At 41.7% G+C, this 22,681-nt stretch overlaps 1 protein-coding gene across 1 annotated transcript; it reads left to right on the plus strand.

Moving 5' to 3' along the window:
• Positions 1-1,436: 1,436 nt before the first annotated feature.
• c16h16orf87 (chromosome 16 C16orf87 homolog) lies at positions 1,437-19,945 on the plus strand. Its single transcript, XM_067997479.1, has 4 exons — positions 1,437-1,668; positions 2,906-3,005; positions 10,147-10,329; positions 18,726-19,945. Exons 1-4 carry the CDS (start codon positions 1,600-1,602, stop codon positions 18,842-18,844), a joined length of 471 nt encoding a protein of 156 aa, XP_067853580.1. The 5' UTR covers positions 1,437-1,599; the 3' UTR covers positions 18,845-19,945.
• Positions 19,946-22,681: the final 2,736 nt, after the last annotated feature.

Below are 22,681 nucleotides of genomic sequence, written 5' to 3' on the forward strand. Positions count from 1 at the left end.
TGAGCTTCTGGTCGCTTGCCACATTAATTCTCCATCCCACTCCCACCCTGACCTCTCTGTCCCTGGCCTCCTACTTTGTTCCAAAGGAGCTCAATGCAAATAGCACCTTATCTTTCTAGTAGGCACTTTACAGCCTTTCGGCCTTAACACTGAGTTTAACAACTTTAGATCTTAACCATCACTCCCATTTTCTCTCAGATAGCAGGTGCTGGCAATGAAAGATGGCTGCGCCTGAGCCACTGGAAGTGGAGGTGTGGGCTGGTTCTTGGGGTGGGGATCCTTATTGGTACACGCCCGGCAGGGTAGTCTGCACCCCTGGGTCTACCTGCCTTTCTTCTGCCATATTCCTGGGTCATGGGAGCCTTTTCTTTGCCAGATTTTCCATGCTGCCCACCTCCTCCTATATTATTCTGCTGTAACCATTTATACTTCCTATGGACCCATCTTTTGCCTCTATCGATCTTATTATCATCTCCTTTTGCTTGTACCATCATCACTTTAATCGTTCCTGCCCTATCACAGACCTCTTTTGTTCTTTCCCTGTCCCCTTTTCCTTGGCTCTGCACTTGCTTAAAAGCTGTTCAACTCTAAACATCTTTCAGTTCTTATGAACGGTCATCAACCTGAAGCGTTAACTCGGTTTCTCTCTCCACAGATGCTGCCTGACCTGCTGCATGTTTCCAGCATTTTCTGTTTTTATTTCAGATTTCCAGCATCTGCAGTATTTTGCTTCTATTTCTTGTGTGTGTGCTTCTTTTTTCCCCCTCACATTTTTTTTTGTTCTATTCCTTTTTAAATGCTGTTTATCTGTAATATCTTGCAGTTCTGATGAAGGGTCCAAACCTGAATCCTTAACTTGTCAGTTCTCTACCTCATCCGCTGAGTGTTTCCAACATTTTCTGCTTTTGTTTCAGATTTCCAGCATCTGCAGGTTTTTATTTTGCTTTTTGCTCACACATAATTAGTCACTGGGGGATAAGGTGTCAGTACCTTAGCAGAAAACCAGCGCCTGCAACAGAAAAGGAGGGAAGATAATTGTTTCCAAACAAAAAGTGGTGCCTTTTCTCAATTAACCGTTAGATCAACCCAAATAAAAGAAATCTAACAAAAGTGTCCCCTTTTCAGAGATAAACACCCAAATCATACCAAAATAAAAGGAAACTTATCAAATTAAATCTTAATGTTGTTGCCAGTGACTATTACGCTAGACGATGCTTCCGGGTAGACCATGTGTGTTTTCGAATGTGCGCGCGCGCGGATGCCCGCCCGCCCGCCCGCGAGCGGTGTTTGCGTGCTCCCGCCCGCGAGCGGTGTTTGCGTGCTCCCGCCCGCGAGCGGTGTTTGCGTGCTCCCGCCCGCGAGCGGTGTTTGCGTGCTCCCGCCCGCGAGCGGTGTTTGCGTGCTCCCGCCCGCGAGCGGTGTTTGCGTGCTCCCGCCCGCGGTACGTGGCGCGCGCAGGGTTGCCGCGCAGGTCGATGCTGGGCTCGCGGGCGACGGCAGCCGGATACATTGTTACTCCGGAGTTGTAATGAAGTTCCATTCGAACTTTTTTATCACAGACAGCCCTTGTGAATCAGAGCCCGCAATAAAACCTGGAAAATGGCTGCAAATAAGGCGAAGAAAGTTACAAAAATGGCTACGAAAGCATGTCCGGAATGTGACCAACAGGTGGGATATATCAGACTATAAATATTTGTACATTTCACATTCATTTCGCGATTATCGGTGAGGATCGAGCCTTTCTTTGTGCGGTTTGATAGAGTACATTATTGAGGTTGCTTTTTGAAGCATCATTCAGAAACATTGGCCATATATTTTCGATTGGTTCTTGTGTGACCACGTTACTGACACGATTTTTAATTTTAAAAAAAATTACACCTTTGATTACTACAGGACCTTTCAGCAAGCTTTAAGCGTGGGTAATATTGCATAATATCAGATTTCTCTCCCCCCCCCCCCCCCCCGGTCTTTACTACGAAATGGTCACGTATTCTATTTGGAGATGTAAAACAATAAAAGGATGGTATTTGGGCTGTAAATGACTGTGGAATACAGCTCTTGAGCAGATGTCTTTCATCTGAAAGTGATTAAAATGTTTCGGCGTCAGCTGAATACCATATTTGCAAAATTACATATTACTTCCACGTTGATAAATAGCCGTGCTCCAAGTCTCCTATTCGACATAGTCGTAAATAAACTTTTAATGGGGAAATAAGACATTTTCAGACCTCTTTGAACGTAGAATTTAATCTTTGTTGTCATGTGGCGGATGCAGTGCGGGCCGTTCTAACAAACATGAATACTGGTAAAGTGATGACGAGTTGCCAAAGGCTTAATAACAACGGAGACATTCATGGGTTTACGCCTAGACTTTGAAAATACATATTTGTTTTTCAGCGTTGAGTTCACGCTGCAAATCGTGCAGCCATTTGTATTCAAAATCAATTGCCTGTGGATTTCTGCTTATTACCTCGGTGTTATTAATTATAGTTTGATTATGTAGGCGTTTTACAGTAATTGTTTCATGTAGGACAGACGCCAATTCTTAGAAATATTTGCATAAGAAATGTCAGTTCGTCATCAAAAGGAAAATGCAAAAGACTGCATTCTTGGCAAATTGCCTTAGCCTAGTATATAGTCTTATTGGAGATTACGAGTAATTTTTAATGAATCGGTGCAACGTAATCCTTTTAGTGCGAATTGGATATTAAAATGTACCAGAATTTACAATAATCTCGAGTGGTTTATCGGTTTGCGTGGCTGTGATTTTTAAATATATACATATATATTGTATAGAAAAATGCCTACGTTTGTGAACGTAATCATATCCCTTGTGATTAAGATGTTTACTGAGCTGGACTGCAGAAAAAAAACGTCATCTAATTTCAACTGTTTAATTTTTCAGATTCCTGTTGCCTGTAAATCATGCCCTTGTGGATTCATTTTTATAAGTAGAAGACTACTGAATGCTAAACAGTCTGAGAAATCACCGCCACCTAATTTAGGTAAATGATCGGAAATTCTGTCAGACTGCCGAGCAAGATAACTGTATGGGGTGGGGAGCAAAGAAATGAGTAAGCAACATAAATTTATCATCCATAGTTAGATTACAAATTGGTATCTGTTTTAGTTGCTCAGTTATTTTGACTGTAGAAACACAACTGGACTGAAAACCTTTAGCAAAGGTTTTATCAAAGCACAACGTGTTGTTCTGCTGGTAAGGTGTAGCTGTCCTTCTTTGAGGCCCCTGGGTCTAATTGTTAAGTAAATAGACATTTAGTTTAATTATTTGATTAGGGAACTTTGCAATGGGAACTTGTTTGTCAGTTTCGAGCTGTGAATTAGAAGTGCAGTTCAGAAGTGCCCAGCATTTTATGATTGTTTTGCATCACTAGCTACTATATTACTAATGGATCTCCTGTAATGTTGCTCATGGTTAATTGTATGCGGATCTGTTTCATAATGGTGGGAGTAATATAGCATGTAATGATGAATGTATTATCCTACTAAGGGGAACTGTGTTCCTTTAAGGCAACAAAGTCTAATTGTTAATAAGCACAAGCTTGGTCACTCACTGTTCAAATGTTGCCTCATCTACAAGCTGCCCCTTGGCGACATCATTCAAACACATCAGGTCTGCTTGCACGTGCACACTGACGACACCTGGCTCTACCTCTCCACCACCTCTCTCAACCCCTTCACTACCTCTGTTGTCAGACTACTTGTCCAAAATCCAGTCCTGGATGAGACACAGTTTCCTCCAATTGAACGTTGGAAAGATCAAAACCATTGTCTTCAGCTTCCATCACAAACTCCGAGCCCTTGCTACCCATTCCATCACTCTCTTCAGTCACTATCTCAGGCTGAACCAGACTGTTTTCACCCTTGGCATGCTATTTGACTCTAAGCTGAACTTAGGATCCCATATTCTCTCCGTCACAAAGAACATCTACTTCCCACCTCCACCCCTGCCTCAGCCCACCTAGGAACATAAGAACAGGAGTAGGCCTTTCAGCTCCTCGAGCCTGTACCGGCTGATCTGTATCTTAACTCCACCTATCCGCCTTGGTTCCGTAACCCTTAACACCCTTGCCTAACAAAAATAGGCAGTTTCACCTACTGCTGAAACCCTCATCCATGTCTTTATCACCTCCAGACGCAGCTTTTCCAATCTTCCAATGAGCCGCCCATGTTTTACCCATCGTAAACTTCACATCCAAAATGCCGCTGCCCATATCCTATCCTGCACCAAGTCCTGCTCATCCATCAATCCCGTGCTCGCTGATCTAATTGGTGCCTGGTCCCCAAATGCCTCCAATCTAAAATTCTCATCCTGGTGTATAAATCCCTTCATTGCATCACCCCTCCCTATCTCTATAAACTTCTGTAACCCTAGAATCCTTTGAGAATTCTGCATTCCTCAAACTCTGGCCTCTTGTGCATCCACAACTCCCCTTTGCCACACCATTGGGGTCCGTGCTTTCTGCCGCCTTGGCCCTACGCTCTGGAACTACCTTCTTAGACCTCTCTTCCTTTCCATCTTCCTCTGGTTCTTTAAGGCCTTCCTTCAAACCTACCTGTTTGACCAAGCTTTTAGCCATCCCTCCTAATATCTCCTCCTTTGGGCCGGTGTTCATTTTTGTCTGATTATACTTCTGTGAAGTGCCTTGGGGTGGTTTTTACATGAAAGATGCTATATAAGTGCAAGTTGTTATTTTGTCATGGAATGTTTACAAGTTGTAAAGTGCTAGTCAGTTTCAGTTCCAGGTCAGTGCATCCACCATTAAGTAGTTAGCTGTTTTTCTCCCTTTAAGATTATTTTCTATCTGTAACAAAAGTATGTTTGCTATATGATGTATGCCATGTGCACACTGACTTGTTTTTAAAAAAATAATAATGGATCTCTCATAGTGTTGCTTGTGGTAAACTTACTGATGATCTGTATTGAAATGATGCCTTATTATTCTTCTGCTAAGCTGGAGCCGTATTTAAAGGGGTCTGTCCCTTTAAGGCCAGAGATTCTAATTGTTTTAAGTCTGGCTCACTCAGAGTTTCGTTGTCTGATCATGGAACTTTGCAAACTGTGAAGTGCTGGTAAGTTTGAGTTCCAGGTCAGAAGCGCACAGCATTAAGTAACCAGCGTTTTTCCCTTTTTAAAAATACTGTTTTGTATCTCCATAACAAAGTGTGGCATCTTGCGTACTCTGATGCGCTGTGTTTCTCTCTCATTCGATCGTGCACTCGTGCTCGCATTTACTTTTCCCTCCCTCATCTGCTCAGTCACGTACTGGTTCTCTTTATCTTCTGCTGTGCTTCTCTCTGGCCGTGGATGGAAAGTAGGGCAGGTGGTGCACAGGACTGATCAGCTACACAGCAGAATGTAAACATTCTAAATTGCCTTGCTCTGGTGGCAGTAGAGACCCATTTCCAGCTCTACATCTGCTTGATGCCTGTTGCAGAACCACACCAGGTGGAAAAGTAAATGGGGGAGAAGGGTAGTGGAAGGTTGGTGCAGTGCTGCTCTCCTTAAATCAGTGCAGGAAGGTACTGCAAAAAACATAGAATTACAGAGAAATTACAACACTGAAACAGGCCATATTACCGTATAACTAGCCCCTGTTACTGTTTATCTTCTACACAAACAGTAGTCCTAATCCTATGTGCCCATTCTGTTCCCTTATCTCTATATTCTCCTTTCCTTCAACCACCTATCCACTGTATCCTTAAATGTTGACACAGTCTCTGCTTCAGTTACTAAGATTGGCAGTGCGTTCCACAGTTTCGCAACGCTCTATTTTTAAAAAAAGTTTCTCCTGCTCTTTGTCCTAAATCGCTTACCTTTAATCTTGTATCTATGTGCTCTAGTTCTAGACCCCCCTCAATCACTAGAAACAGTTTGTTTCTATCTACTCTGTCCCATTCCTTGATAATTTTAAACACCTCTATAAAATCACCCTTGTTCTAACAAAAACAGCTTTAATTTTTCAAATCCTTCTTCATATTTGTATTTCCTCATATCGGGCGTTATCCTAGTGAACCTGTGCTGTACTCTTTCTATTGCCTCAACATCCTTCCCATTTGTGTGGAGCCTAGAACTGCATATGTGGTCATTTTGCCTAGTGATTGCACACAAATTTGCCATGGTGGGACGTGAATTCATGGCCTCTGGGTTGCTAGTTCAGTACCATATTCTGAACCACTACGCTACCATACTGTAATAGTAGGAAATGGAAGAGGGTGAACTGAATTCAATTATGTACCAGCTTTTTCTCCCTCCATCCTTCGCTCCTTCTTTGGAAGTGCTCCGGTATCACCACCATGCTCCAGTGGTCTTGCTAAAGTATTGTATAGCTTCACCAATACATCTCAACTTTTATATTTTATATTTTATGGTGAAGGATGGGAGGTCAGTCAGGAGAGCTTTGGATTAATGAATCTGCAGGTGACAAAGGCATGGATGAGGATTTCAGCTGCAGAAGGAGTGAGGTTGCCATCAACTGTGTAGGTGTGATGTCTGTTTGATCAGAAAGGCACAGAGGATTGATCTAAGCTGATTATTTTCTTAATTTCATTACTTGGATCAGAAGGATGTAAATTTAATGAGATTTGTTTTGGTAGCCTCTGATGATGCCTTGGTTTAGTGGGATGGCATCCAGGAATTCCATCTTTATTGAAAGCCATCAGGGGGCTTTTGCCAAATAGCCTGGATGGTGGTACTGATATGACAGAACAAGGCACTAGTGTTTACCAGGTGATTAGTGGTCTCTACTAGGTAATGTCCAGGAAATTCTATCTACTTGTCCAATTGCTTCCTTCATGATCTACCTGTTCAACACAGTAGTCATTACTATCTATCAGTTGTTCAAGATTATGTTGTATGCCAGGAGATCCAGTGCATTGAACTCAATGGGATTAGTTACCGCAAGTGAACTGGAAGGATAGGAGTACAAGAGTAAGGAAGTCTTAGTACAGTTGTACAGGGCTTTAGTGAGACCTCACCTGGAGTACTGGGTACAGTTTTGGTCTCCTTATCTAAGGAAGGTTATACTTGCCTTGGAGGCAGTGGAACGAAGGTTCACCAGATTAATTCCTGGGATGAGAGGGTTGTCCTATGAGGAGAGGTTGAGTAGGATGTGCCTCTACTCTCTGGAGTTTAGAAGAATGAGAGGTGATCTAATTGAAACATATAAGATTATGAGGGAACTTGACAGGGTAGATGCTGAGAGATTGTTTCCCCTGACTAGAGAGTATAGAACTAGGGGGCATAGTTGCAGGATAAGGGGTCGGCCATTCAAGACTGAGATGAGGAATTTCTTCACTCCGAGGGTTGTGAATCTTTGGAATTCTCTACCCCAGAGGGCTGTGGATGCTGAGTTGTTGAATATATTCAAGGCTGAGATAGATAGATTTTTGGATTCTAGGTGAATCAAGGGATATGGGGATTGGGCGGGAAAGTGGAGTTGAGGTTGAAGATCATCTATGATCTGATTGAATGGCAGAACAGGCTCGAGGGGTCGTATGGTCTACTCCTGCTCCTAGTTCTTGTGTTCTCTCTAAAATCCTTTCAGTTGAAGATAGAAATATGCCTATTTGCCTCTTCCTCACTGACAGCTAGGAAACATTTTATTATCTCTTGGGATTGAGGAGTAGTTGCGTTATTTGCTGCAAGATGTGACACACACATCCTTTAAGTGTCTTTGGCCCCTTGGAGATTGTTATGTGCTTACTGTACTGGTTTAATTATTTCTATTTGTGAATGCACAACATATACTTTTATGTATGTATTTAGGAGCTATGTTAATTGAACATAATCTAGATGACGCTACGTTCTTTAGTAACTTGTCCTTTGCAAAGCTCATTATGATATTTGTAGCATAGAGTATTGCTGCTTTCAGATGTTCCTTAGAGAACCACATACAATGATGCGTGTAGTTCTTTTTTTAGTGTTTACTTGGATAATCTAAATCACATTGATTGCTAAATACAATTTATTTGCTTTGTAGAAACCAGGGACGTTACTCACCTCTCCTGGGCATTTGTTTCACCTGGAATCATTTCTTGTTAGGATTTCCACTATGCAGCTCCCTGTACTTTGTGATCCTTCTAAGCTCCTTATTGTGGTTATTTAGCCCTTTTTGTATATCATGCATGACTGCTCAGTTGCATGCTGTAGTTTTTCTGGGTACATACAACTTGCCCAATTATATGTAAGTATTTTTGTCACTTTCCTCTTTCTGATTTGAATGTTTCTTTAGATCTAAAGATCGAACTCTTCTTTGCTTCCTTTTCAATGATGCAGTCTTACATAATGTCAATTTGTCTCAGTGGCAGGACTTCACCCCCTGCCTTGGGTCAGAAGGTTGTGGGTTCAAGACCCATTCCACGACTTGAGCACATGATCTAAGCTGACACTGAGGGACTGCTGCATTGTCAGAGGTGCTGCCTTTCAGATGAGACCTTAAACCAAGTCTCTTTGTTCAAGTGGATGTAAAAGATCCCATCGCTGTATTCAAAGAAAAACGGGCGTTCTCCTGGTGTCCGGCCAGCATTTAGCCATCAACCACAACCACCAAAACTGGTCATTGACTCATTGATATTTGTGGGACTTTGATGCGTGCAAATTGGCTGCAGCCTTTGCCTTCAGAGTAACAGTGACTATGCTTTCAAATTAATTTATTGGCTGTGAAGCACTTTGGGTGTGCTGAAAATGTGAGAAGCGCTATATAAATGCGAGTCCTTTCTTTTCTTTACCGTCGAAGTTTTGCTTTTTTGACTGTTTGCATCTGAATTACATCATTGTCACAATTATGGTTTTCCCTTTGGATGCAGGTATACAGTTTGGGGCCAAAATGGAGACAGTTTATCTTTAGAGTGTGATTATCATTGGTAATACCACACTGGTCTGAATATGGGTGTCCAGTTGTCAAACTGCTTTTTGTGCTTTAATAAACCAAAAACATTGCTCTGCACATGCTCAGAAAAGGCATGCATATTCATGTCAGGATGCTCATCACGTAGTACATGGGAGACTATTGATGGCAGTCAGTTTTTTGACACAAAAACGCCACCTTCAAAGCTGTGCTGAAGAAATGCCTTTATTACCTTCTATAGTAATGAAACATTTCTGTTTAAATTGTTTGAGAGACTTGGATTTGGTAAATCTTGTTATTGCCGAAGTATGATGTGAGCACAGGTACACTCCTGGGATGTTAAAATAATTTTAATACACGAGTTGATCTCCCAAGGTGTAGCACATGAGTCAAGACCAAGTGTTGTCTTCAGGTGAAGCAAAGTTAGAGGATGGGATAACTGGACCACGGTGTGCAGACATTATTGAGTCGCTTTTTAAAGTTATGCATTCAGTTCTTATTTTTATATTTCCATTATAAATTCCTGTGCCCTCATTTATAATGGAAAATGCCTATGTAACTTGACATGTTGTAATTACAACTTCTGCCAGTGTTAGTGCTGCAACGGCTCCATTAAGGAGCTGTGGTAATTACAGTCCGATAAGTTTATGTAGGCAGTTTCCATTATAAATGTAAACAAAGGCAATTATAATGGAAAAGGTGACAGGGAATGTGCATAGATGTAATGTTTAATATATACAGATTGTTATATATGGTATTTTGAAATTACTGTAGTGAAAGCACTCTCTACTAAATATATTTCATCCAAAAGGGCAGGGTAGTACTATTTTGTATTAATCAATCACTTTAAATTTGACTTATTTGGGAGTAGGACAAAAATCTGAGGGGTTCAAATAATCATATCTTTAGTCTTCTGACATTTCCTTACTTCCTTTTTACAGTCCTGTTTTAACAAGATTATAGTGAGTGAGATTCTAATCTATCTTTTGAAATTTGAACCCAAATTCTGAATATCTAAACGGGAGTTTGTTGTATTAGCAGCCAGCTTCAGATGTTTAATGCTGCCACCATGGTTGCATTTACATGGTATGGGCAGAGGTGGCATCTGAATTCTAGATTGATCCTAACTGGGCAGGTTTGGTTTTGGAAAGGACTTAGAGCTAATATCTGTGACTGAATGTCACCTTACGTGTCCCGTTTTAATGGAACGTAAACATTAGACTATTTGCTATACAATGGATCTGACAAGATTTAACAAACCTTTATTTTGTGATAGACAACAAGTCAGCAGCTAAGAGAAGGAGAACAGAAAGGGCACGGCGAGAGAAAGCAAATTCTCCTCTAACCAAAGACTTGGAAAACAGGAAACGTTCCAGATCGGAGAGCCATTCTGAGCAGATTCGGCGGCGACGAGGGCGACCGAAGACCACCCCTAGCAAAAAGCATGATGATGAGAAAGGTGAAATTACTTATGTGATTCTGGGGGGGGGTGGATTGAGCTTTGCAGACCAAGTTCAATCCTTTGTTGTTGGGTACATCAGCTGGGTCATGGTGGACATGCTACAGTTGGTCTCTGCTAGAGAGGGAAAAAAAATCAAACTGGGTTCTGCCAGGCTCACATGCGAAGAATCAGTAGATACCAGAGGACTGGTGGTGCTCTTGGAATCATAACCCAGCACCTTCAGGAGCAGGGGGCAAAGGGGCTGGGCTTACAACTGCAGTGTTGCCCCCTTTAGTGAATAGTCTTTTTTACCAATTTGCTCTTGCTTAGCCCTGCTCCTCTCCTGAAATAGTTGACCCATGCTGGGATATGGATCCATGTGAAGTAATTGCATCCCGGAAACCTTGCTCATTCATGTCTGAGCTTAGATAGTGAGTGTCATCAGGTAATTTGAATGGAGAGGCAGAGCGACATCACAGGTGAGCCAATCTGTCTTCAGACAAAGATGCATTTTCCAGCAGGAGTCACAGGATAGTAATCAAGATTGAGAACCTTGGCTGATATTTTTTTTGTCTCTATCCCAGGGGTTTTGAGGCCAATTGTAGCGCAATTTGTCACCCGGGTAAAGATCAGCTAACTCAGCACCAGCTGGAAATTAAATCTGAGACTTTTGGTTTGTAAGCTTCTGTCTTTGCTAATTGAGGGAATTCAACTGTACCCTATTATTAATTAACAATGTGCAGTGGTAAGAACTAGATGTAAAAGTTTTCAAATTTTTGAAGAGTGGCAAAACTCAGTTTTGCTTGTTTATTAGAATTTGCTGCTACTAATCCAGGACTGCCTAGTGTATTGTTTTTGCCAAAAAAAAGTATTTGCAGTGCAGTTTAAGTACAGTGAAAACTGCTGAAAGTATTCTGGCAATTGAACTAATTAGTGCAGAAGCCACTGTATTAATAACTAAACTTTTCACTGCCATTGCTGAATATACCAGTTTCTTGTGAAAATGAATGTGATGTATTTCAGGTTTTTTTGAAAAAGTGTTTTTCACTTCAATCAAAAATGGAGAATAAGTGATTTGAGAATTTTGAAACATTTTTATAAGCACCTAAAAAATAGGAGCAGGAGTAGACCATACGGCCACGCGAACCTGCTCTGCCATTCAGTAAGATCATGGTTGATCTTCTACCTCAAATCCACTTTCCTGCCCTTTTCCCATATCCCCTGATTCCCTTAGTGTCCAAAAATCTATCGATCTCAGTCTTGAATATACTCAACGATTGATCATCCACAGCCCTCTGGGACAGAGAATTCTAAAGATTCACAACCTTCTGAGTGAAGAAGTTTTTCCTCATCTTGGTCCTCTTATCTTGAGGCTACAGCTCCGACTTCTAGACTCTCCAGCTAAGGAAAGGAGCCTCTCAGCATCTACCCAGTCAAGACCTCTAAGAATTTTATACGTTTCAATGAGATCACCTCTCATTCTTCTAAACTCCAGAGAATATAGGCCCATTTTACTCAATCTCTCCTCCCAGGACAACCCTCTCATCCCAGGAATCAATCTAGTGACAGGTGAGGCAGGAGAGTCCGAGAGGTGAGCACAGTATAAAAGGAGAGACCAAGAGCGGGAGGAGAGTCTGAGAGTCTAAGGCAAGTCATGGCAGCACAGCTCGCACCCGTGATATGATCCTCCTGCACTATGTGGGAACATAAGAACATAAGAACATAAGAAATAGGAGCAGGAGTAGGCCAATCGGCCCTTCGAGCCTGCTCCGCCATTTAAGTCATGGACACTACCAGTGTCCCTGGCGACCATGCGTGCAGGAAGTGTGTCCAACTGCAGCTACTGGCTAACCGTATTTCGGAGCTGGAGCTGCGGGTGGATTCACTGTGGAGCATCCGCGATGCTGAGACTATCGTGGATAGCACGTTCAGTGAGGTGGTCACACTGCAGGTAAAGATTACGCAGGCAGAAAGGAAATGGGTGACCGCCAGGCAGAGGAAAAGGACTAGGCAGGTAGAGCAGGAGTCCCCTGGGGCCATCTCCCTCTCAAACAGATATTCTGCTTTGGATACTGTTGGGGGAGATGGCTTATCAGGGGAAAGCAGCAAGAGCCAAGTTCGGGGCACCACGGGTGGCTCAGCTGCACAGGAGGGGAGGAATATGAGTGGCAGGGCTATAGTGATAGGGGATTCAATTGTAAGGGGAACAGATAGGCGTTTCTGCGGCCGCAAACGTGACTCCAGGATGGTATGTTGCCTCCCTGGTGCTCGGGTCAAGGATGTCATGGAGCGGCTGCAGGGCATTCTGGAGGGGGAGGGTGAACAGCCAGTAGTCGTGGTCCATATTGGTACCAACAACATAGGTTAAAAAAAGGGATGAGGTCCTGCAAGGTGAATTTAAGGAGTTAGGAGATAAATTAAAAAGCAGGACTTCAAAGGTAGTGATCTCAGGATGACTGCTAGTGAGTATAGGAACAGGAGAATAGACAGGATGAATGCGTGGCTGCAGGGATGGTGTAGGAGGGAGGGATTTAGATTCCTGGGACATTGGGACCGATTCTGGGGAAGGTGGGACCTGTACAAGCGGGACGGGTTACACCCGAGCAGGATCGGGACCAATGTCCTCGCGAGGGTGTTTGCTAGTGCTGTTGGGGAAGGTTTAAACTAGAGTGGCAGGGTGATGGGAACCTGAGCGGGGAGTCAGAAGGGAATAAAGTTGAGAGCAGCAAGAGAGGGGACAACCCAGGGGAAATCTACAATACAAATAGTACAAACAGTTGTTCAAGAACAAGTGAAAGGGAAAAACGTAGAGCAGCAGAAAGAAAGTGTACTTTAGGCACGACAGATAAAATAAAAACTAGAAGGCGTAAGGCGATTAACCCAGCATCAAAGCTGAAGGTCAGGCTAGGGTGTGTGGTCCAACTAAGAGTTTTATATTCAAATGCACGGAGTATAAGGAATAAATTAAATGAACTACAGGTTCAAATTCAAATTGGAGGGTATGACATGATAGCTATTACTGAGACTTGGCTGCAGGATGGTCAGGATTGGGAACTAATTATATCAGGTTATAAGGTCTACAGGAGAGATAGGGACAATGGAAGAGGGGGAGGAGTAGCCTTAATGATTAGAGATGAAATCACTTCAATGATAAAGGGGGATATAACGAGAGGTAAGCAGCCAACAGAGACCTTATGGGTTGAATTGAGAAATAGGAAAGGATCTAAGACTATAGTGGGAATTGTATATAGGAGCCCTGGCAGCAGCTCTGAAGTGCTAGATTGTATAAATGCAGAGATTAGACAAGCGTGTAAGAAAGGCATAGTGGTCTTAATGGGGGACTTTAACCTTCACATAGATTGGGAAAAGCAGACTAGCAACTGTCAGAAAGGTACCGAATTTCTTGAGTGTGTCCGGGATAGTTTTCTACAGCAGTATGTCCTGGAGGCAACAAGGTGTAAGCCATATTAGATTTAGTAATGAGTAATGAACCAGATTTAGTTAACGGCTTAACTGTGCGTGAACATCTATCCAATAGTGATCATAACATGATCGAGTTCAATGTAGTGTTTGAAAGGAAAAAAAGTGAATCAGCTGCTGGGATTCTAGACTTGGGCAAGGCTGACTTCAATGGGATGAGACAGAGACTGTCCACAGTAAACTGGGCAAATCTGTTAATGGGTAAAACGACTGATGATCAGTGGGAAATGTTTAAAGAAACATTTAGCGTGATACAGAATTGGTTTATACCCCTGAGGAGCAAGAACGCTACTTGCCAAAAAAAACAGCCATGGACAACTAAAGAGGTAAGGGACAGTATAAGACATAAGGAAAGGGCATACAAAAAGGCAAAAAATGGCACAGATCCTAGCGAATGGGAAAGATACAAAGATCAACAAAGTGTCACAAAACAGATAGTAAGGGCTACAAAAAGAGAGTATGGAAAGAAACTCGCAAGGGATATCAAAACCAATACGAAGAACTTTTATAGTTATATTATGAAAAAGAGGATGATCAGGAGCACTGTTGGCCCCTTAAAAACTGAAAGTGGGGATATTGTCATTGACAATGGGGAAATGGCGGATATGTTGAACAATTACTTTGCGTCAGTATTTACAGTCGAAAAATCCAAGAATACTTATATTGAATCGGGGACAGGGACTCGATAAAATTAACATAAGTAAAGCAACAGTAATGAAGAAAATAATAGCAGCAAATCCCCAGGACCAGATGGTTTCCATCCCAGGGTTTTAAAGGAAGTAGGTGTGCACATTGCAGATGCCCTAACTATAATCTTTCAAAGTTCTCTAGATTCAGGAACTGTCCCTCTAGATTGGAAAATTGCACATATCACTCCGTTTTTTAAGAAAGGAGAGAGAGGGAAACCGGGGAATTATAGACCAGTTAGCCTAACATCTGTTGTGGGGAAAATGCTGGAGTCTATAATTAAGGATAGGGTGACTGAACACCTCGAGAATTTTCAGTTAATCAGAGAGCCAGCATGGATTTGTGAAAGGTAGGTCGTGCCTGACAAACCTGATTGAATTTTTTGAAGAGGTGACTAAAGTAGTGGACAGGGGAATGTCAATGGATGTTATTTATATGGACTTCCAGAAGGCATTTGATAAGGTCCCACATAAGAGACTGTTAGCGAAGATAGAAGCCCATGGAATCGAGGGAAAAGTACGGACTTGGTTAGGAAGTTGGCTGAACGAAAGGCGACAGAGAGTAGGGATAATGGGAAGGTACTCACATTGGCAGGATGTGACTAGTGGAGTCCCGCAGGGATCTGTCTTGGGACCTCAATTATTCACAATATTTATTAACGAATTAGATGAAGGCATAGAAAGTCTCATAGCTAAGTTTGCCGATGACACAAAGATTGGTGGCATTGTAAGCAGTGTAGATGAAAACATAAAATTACAAAGCGATATTGATAGATTAGGTGAATGGGAAAAACTGTGGCAAATGGAATTCAATGTAGACAAATGTGAGGTCATCCACTTTGGATCAAAAAAGGATAGAACAGGCTACTTTCTAAATGGTAAAAAGTTAAAAACAGTGGATGTCCAAAGGGACTTAGGGGTTCAGGTACATAGATCATTGAAGTGTCATGAACAGGTGCAGAAAATAATCAGTAAGGCTAATGGAATGTTGGTCTTTATATCTAGAGGACTAGAGTACAAGGGGGCAGAAGTTATGCTGCTGCTATACAAAACCCTGGTTAGATCGCACCTGGAGTACTGAGAGCAATTCTGGGAACCGCACCTTCGGAAGGACATATTGGCCTTGGAAGGAGTGCAGTGTAGGTTTACTAGAATGATACCCGGACTTCAAGGGTTAAGTTACGAGGAGAGATTACACGAATTGGGGTTGTATTCTCTAGAGTTTTGAAGGTTAAGGGGTGATCTGATCGAAGTTTATAAGATATTAAGGGGAACAGATAGGGTGGATAGAGAGAAACTATTTCCGCTGGTTGGGGATTCTAGGAGTAGGGGCACAGTCTAAAAATTAGAGCCAGACCTTTCAGGAGTGAGATTAGAAAACATTTCTACACACAAAGGGTGGTAGAAGTTTGGAACTCTCTTCCACAAACGGCAATTGATACTAGCTCAATTGCTAAATTTAAATCTGAGAGAGATAGCTTTTTGACAACCAAAGGTATTAAGGGATATGGGCCAAAGGCAGGGATATGGAGTTAGATCACAGATCAGCCATGATCTTATCAAATGGCGGAGCAGGCACGAAGGGCTGAATGGCCTACTCCTGTTCCTAGTGAACTTTTGTTGCAACCCCTAGGGCAAGTATATCCTTCCTTGGGTAAGGAGACCATAACTGTACCCAGTACTCCAGGTGTGGTCTCACCAGACCCCTACATAATTGTAGCAAGACCTCCTCGCTCTTATACTCCAACCCCCTTGCAATAAAGGCTAACATACCATTTGCCTTCCTAATTGTTTGCTATATCTGCATGTGAACTTTCTGTGATTCATGTACAAAGACACCCAAATCCCTCTGAATACCAACCTTTCTTAGTCTCTCACTTTTTAAAAAATATTCTGCTTTTCTGTTCTTCCAACCAAAGTGGATAATTTCACATTTCCCCACATTATACTCCATCTGCCACCTTCTCGCCCACTCACTTAACATGTCTATATCCCTTTGTAGTATCTTTGTGTCCTCTTCACAGCTTACTTTCCCACCTAACTTTGTATCATCAGCAAACTTGGATACATTACACCCGGTCCCCTCCTCTGAGTCATTGATATATATTGTAATCAGCTGAGGCCCAAGCATTGATCCCTGTGGCACCCCACTAGTTACAACCTGTCAACCTGAAAATGACCCATTTATTCCTACTCTCTGTTTTCTGTCCATTAAACATTCCTCAATCCATGCTAATATGTTACCCCTAATCCTGTGCAACAGCCTCTTGTGTGGCACCTTATCAAATGCCTTTTGAAAATCTAAATATACTACATCCCCTTACCTACACTGCTAGTTACACCCTCAAAAAACTCTAATAGATTTGTCAAACACGATTTCCCTTTCATAAAACTGTGACTCTGCCTAATCATATTATGATTTTCTAAGTGCCCTGTTACTACATCCTTAATAATAGATTCTAGTATTTTCCTACTACTGATGTCAGGCTAACTGGCCTGTAGTTCCCTATTTTCTCTCTCCCTCCTTTCCTGAATAGCAGGGTTACATTTGCGATCTTCCAATCCATGGAGACCGTTCTAGAATCTAGGGAATTTTGGAAGATCAAAACCAATGCAACTACTATCTCTGCAGCCACCTCTTTTAAATCCCTAGAATGTAGGCCGTTGGGTTCAGGGAATTTGTCGGCTTTTAGCCCCATTAATTTTTTTCAGTACTTTTTCTTTATTAATCTTAATTACTTTAAGTTCCTCACTCTTATTAGACCCAAGGTTCCCCACTATTTCCTTCTACTTGTTTTCCCTTTTTCCATACTGTATTTATAGAAACAAGTGGGAACTAATTACATTTAGCTTCCTTTTGCCACTAATAGGCGGGTTTATAATAATCCAAACCAAACTTTGTGACAGCACTTTGCCTTTTCCTTTTGTGAAAGGGTCCATGATGCCTCTGCAGCTGTTCACCTTACTCCTCTCTGTCTCTGTAGACAAGCACTTGGTCTCTGCTTGGTGACTGCTACTGATCAGTTGTGTGGAAAATCACAGATGTTTGTCTGTATCGTTTTTTAAATTGCATAACAGTCTTACAGTAAAAGATGTATACTTCGCATTACCATAAAACACTATTTGAATATGTACCTCTGGGCCAAGCATTAACTGACTGACTACCCATAGGGATATTGTTGGGAAGTAATGCAAAAATAGTGGATCGTTGGGCATTCTCTCAATAGGTGCTGAAGAATACCTACATGCCATCGTTATCTCCAGCAACCTGTTGTAGACATCACCCAATTTCTTTTCAGTCAATTTAACATCTTATACTAAATAAACTGGCATAAATACCATTCTCCTAAGGGTCTGCAAATATATTTCCATATGTGGGGTGCAAACTCTTTTAATAAGTTCTGTCTGAACCCTTGATGAGGTATTCAGGTTTCTCTGCATAAATCTAACAGCGAGCCATCTCTTTTTGGCGATGCAGCCATATCAAGCTGAAATCGTATGTCAAATAGTGAAGGGGTTAACAAATAGTAAAATAGCATTTGCAGGTTTTTTTGGTATTTATTTGTAAAATGGCCTTGCATATTTTCAGTCTAAAAATGATTGGTGTGAATATGAAATTTTAAGGAGGTTCAGGATTTCAGCTGGGCAGCAACAGTACTAATTTACAAAGATGCAAATAGAATAGAAAACATCTAGCTCCTATTTTGCCAAATGTTAATCATTCCTTTACGTAGATTCTTGGGTACATTGAGGTAGCTTTGTAGCTAAAGTGTAAAGAAAACATCATAGTCAAACAAAACTTGAGGCCCAGAATTCCACTGGTCTTAATGAATGTGTAAACCCTGGAGTTGTGTAATGCTGCAAAAAGTATTGTTTTTCCTTGAGGAGTGCCAAGAGAATGTATAATCCTAACCACATACTAGTCCAAGTTTTTTGCTTTTTTATTTCCTTTTATTAAAACCGGAGAACTTTTTTTCAGTTACAGATGGAAAAGAAAGACAGCAGTTATTTAGGAAGTTCCCACGCTGATTGAATTAACGATTGGCCTTCTTTTCTACCCACAGTAGTTGATGGAAGTGTTTTGAGCTCTGGCAGCCTGGTTATTAATAATGTGATTCTGTACTATGTCTTTTTGAGAGGGGGTGGGGTTAGATGATGAAGTTGATATGTAAGATTTAGATCCTTGGAGAAACTGCATTTCTTTGGACCGTTGATCATTATTTATTGTGTTTACTTTTTGTTTTATAGAAAGACAAGAAAAGGAAGTTGACGTATATGCCAGTCTTTCAGATGAAAGGGCCTTTGTATTTTCAGTGGCATTAGCAGAAATAAACAGAAAAATAATCAATCAAAAATTAATACTTTGACACAGCACATTAAAGTGAGATACAACCACAACTCAGGACTCAGCTCGTACACTGTTTGTTTCACCAATATGGACCTCCTACCGTGACATTTTCCAGCATTATTGTGGAAGCCTGAATCTTACAGTCAGACCCCTTTACCTTGCTGAATTGTCGGATGACTGTTTCTAACAGCAAAACTCTTTGAGGCCATGGACGTGGACAAGCAGTGGCTTGAATTTGTACACCAAAGTGGAAGAAGACAATTCTTTCGTTAAATTCCAATCTTAGATATTTTGTTTGTACAGAAATAATTATGCTGCGTTGAACAAAGAGTAATGTAGGTTGATGCATTGATCAAGAAACAGGAAGAAGTGTGAAATACCTGCTTCCCCAGTCAACTTCAGCAGGTGAACAGGATCAGCCAGGAATGGGAACAAAAGCTGTTCCTCTGGTGTATTTAGAAGGACCTAGGAATGGTCAATTCCTGATCCAGATGCACATTTCTTTCTGTATTTTACCTTATTTATGACATTGAGTGTATACAGATATTCTCTAATCTGGTCTGAGTAATTAGTCTAAACACTGCAAATGATGATCATAAAATACTACAATAAAAAATGTTAAGTTTCATACACCTTATTTGTTCCATTTCCAATTTTCAGTGTAAATGGTATATTTTGAATGATTTTTTTTAAAAAAACTAATATAATTTGACATCTGTTTAGCATAAATTAATTAAGCCCAGGAATGTTTTACATGTGGTCTGACAATTTTGGAGATATTTTCATATAATTAACTTTCCTACGTAATAAATAGATTCATTTATTTACAAGATAAGTGTGTGGGACAAATAGACTATTGGCATAAGCACTGAACTAGGAAACTCGACTAGTGGACTTACTTGTGAACCGTACGCTCAGCCTTCCTCACGGAGATGTTTACTTTCGGGTCTTGTCCCATCATATTTATATCATAGGCATGAGGGTATTGCTGATGAGATAAATAGATACACTGTGGGACTTTAGATGTAATACTTGTTGCAAGTGGATCCGACCAAATGGTGTACAAGAGATTATGTCAATAATCTGTTTTGTCTGCTTCATAAATTGTATAAATATTGCATTCATCTGTCCTGTGTTTTATGTTTATACATAATTGAGAGTGTGTTGATATATTTCTGTTTTATCTGCAAACTACATAGAGAAATTACTGTCAAATTTGCTTAAGTTGCATTTCAAAGCTGATTTTTGTGACTTATGCAAACATTTAATTTTAGGGGGAGGAGTTTGAGATGAGGGTGGCACAGATTCGGTCTTATAGTTGTTTCTGGAATGGTTTTGCACTATGACTGTTGACTTTGATACCTCCAGATGAGAACATAAAGCATGGACTAAGATACGGTTATTTGGCCCTAAAAGCCCAGTCCTTCCACAGATGTGTTTTACCCTATCATAGACTTTGTTGCGCCTATTTAGTGTCAGTCTTGGCTTAGTGATAGGACTCTTGCCTCTGAATCAAAGGCTTTGATTTTAGTCTGGAGTAGGATTCAGGCAGGCAGGAAACGGGATGAGTGCCAACTCCCCTCCCCCTGAACTGGCCTGGGCAATTTTAACTCCCGAGCCTTATCTGCATGCCGCCAGTCAATTGCCTGCCCGAAAATGAGCAGGAAGTTACAGCTGGACGGCGGGCAGGAGCGGAAGTTCGTGTGGCAGGAGGCTGCTGGCAAGAAGTTAAGTCGCAGCAAGTGGTTTTGGGAGGGTCTCGCAGGAGGGGAGTGGGGGGAGCCCGGGACTGAGGAGGCCTAAACTTTCCTTGTCGGGCCTGGAGGAACACCCCTGCTCTATCTGACCCCACAAGGAAAGTAACAAAAACTTACCTTAAATGGCCTCTTCTGTCTCTATCCTCTTCCTGCTGCAATGCAGTGGCTGAACCATTACATTTGATCTCTTCCATGCCCTTGGATAGGTCAATGAAGATTTTGTTTCTTTCAATTCTTGTCTCTTGTAAGTCTAACCAATGGCTGCCACCTCAAAACTGGAACTCCTTACTTTCCCCCTTCACGCTTGAGGCTTTTAACACCCATCTCCTTATTATTGCTTCTAATTTCAAACTTACTGGTATCATAAGAACATAATAAATAGGAGCAGGACTAAGCCATATTGCCCCTCGAACCTGCTCCACCATTCAATCAGATCATGGCTGATCTTCAACCTCAACTCCACTTTCCTGCCCGATCCCCACATCCCTTGATTTCCCCTAGAGTCCAAAAATTTATCTATCTCCGCATTGAATATACTCAACGACTCAGCATCCACAGCCCTCTGGGGTAGAGAATTCCAAAGATTCACAACCCTCTGAGTGAAGAAATGCCTTCTCATCTCAGTCTTAAATGGCCGACCCCTTATCCTGTGATTATGCCCTCTAGTTCTAGACTCTCCAGCCATGTTTCAATAATTGTAAGGAATCTTACAACACCAGGTTATAGTCCAACAGTTTTATTTGAAAATCACAAGCTTTCGGAGCTTACCTCCTTCGTCAGGTGAGTGAGTGAAGGGTTCTAAAATCGCATTTTAGAACCCTTCACTCACCTGACGAAGGAGGTAAGCTCCGAAAGCTTGTGATTTTCAAATAAAACTGTTGGACTATAACCTGGTGTTGTAAGATTCCTTACATTTGTCCACCCCAGTCCATCACCGGCATCTCCACATCATGTTTCAATAAGATCACCTCTCATTCTTCTAAACTCCAGGGAGTATAGGCCCATTCTACTCAACCTCTCCTCATAGGACAACCCTCTCATCCCAGGAATCAATCCAATGAACCTTCGTTGCACTACCTCTAAGTCACGAATATCCTTCCTTAGATAAGGAGACCAAAACTGTACGCAGTACTCCAGGTGAGGTCTCACCAAAGCCCTGTACAATTGTCGTAAGATTTCCTTACTCTTGTTCTCCAACCCCCTTGCAATAAAGGCCAATATGCCATTTGCCTTCCTACGGCGTTTAACCATTTGGTTTCTCAATTTAAAAAAGATCTTGGTGTTGTCCTTTTGTTGACCTAGATTATTAAGCTTTTAGAAAATTGTCTTTTTTTAAAATTCCCGCTTGTGTATTATCTTGTAACAACTGGAGATTTAAATGGATGTTAGAAGAATCTTACCAATTTTTCATGCTCGTGTATGGCTCCATAGATACTGTCAGCCCTCCGTGTTTTGCTCAAGTTTGCATTAATCGTGTGTGTGGCTGGACATTAGGGCCCGAAATTCCAGCAGTCCCACTCCACCAGCAGAAGTGTGGTACAGCAGAACTCTCATCCCGATGAAGATTCCAATCCCAAATCGCAGAGCTAGGGTCATTTAAAAGCACAGGGCAAAGGGCCTATGTTTTTAAGGACCTGGCAAAAGCACCCACCCCAGCAGCATACTGGAAAATTGGAGTGTTTCCATGCCATTCTGAGGGCAGATGTGCGAAGGGCTGAAGATGCTCCTAAAAGGAGTAAGTAGCTGTTTTTGTAGAGGTAACTGGTTCCATCTGGGTGCAGAAGATTCGCTCTTTCCTCACCCTTCAGTGGAATTTCACTGGCCTGAATAAATGAAACGGAATCTCTGTAGAAATCCTGCCAAAAAAATTCTGGCACCCACCAGGTGAACCCCCATCTCAGTCCCTTCTGTCAGCAACAGATTCAATTGTGGAATATCAGAACAGCCAATTGCTGCCCTTCTCAGATGTCCACATATGCTTAATTTCCAGCAGGGGTTACTGGATAGTGATCAGGAGGAGGAAACACTTTTTTTTGTTGTTCTTCCCTAATGGTTTGTTGGTACTCTGGCTGAGATTGTCTCAGAGATAAGAATCACAC

This window comes from Heptranchias perlo, chromosome 16 (genome assembly GCF_035084215.1).
Source record: "Heptranchias perlo isolate sHepPer1 chromosome 16, sHepPer1.hap1, whole genome shotgun sequence".
NCBI classification, from domain to species: Eukaryota; Metazoa; Chordata; class Chondrichthyes; order Hexanchiformes; family Hexanchidae; genus Heptranchias; species Heptranchias perlo.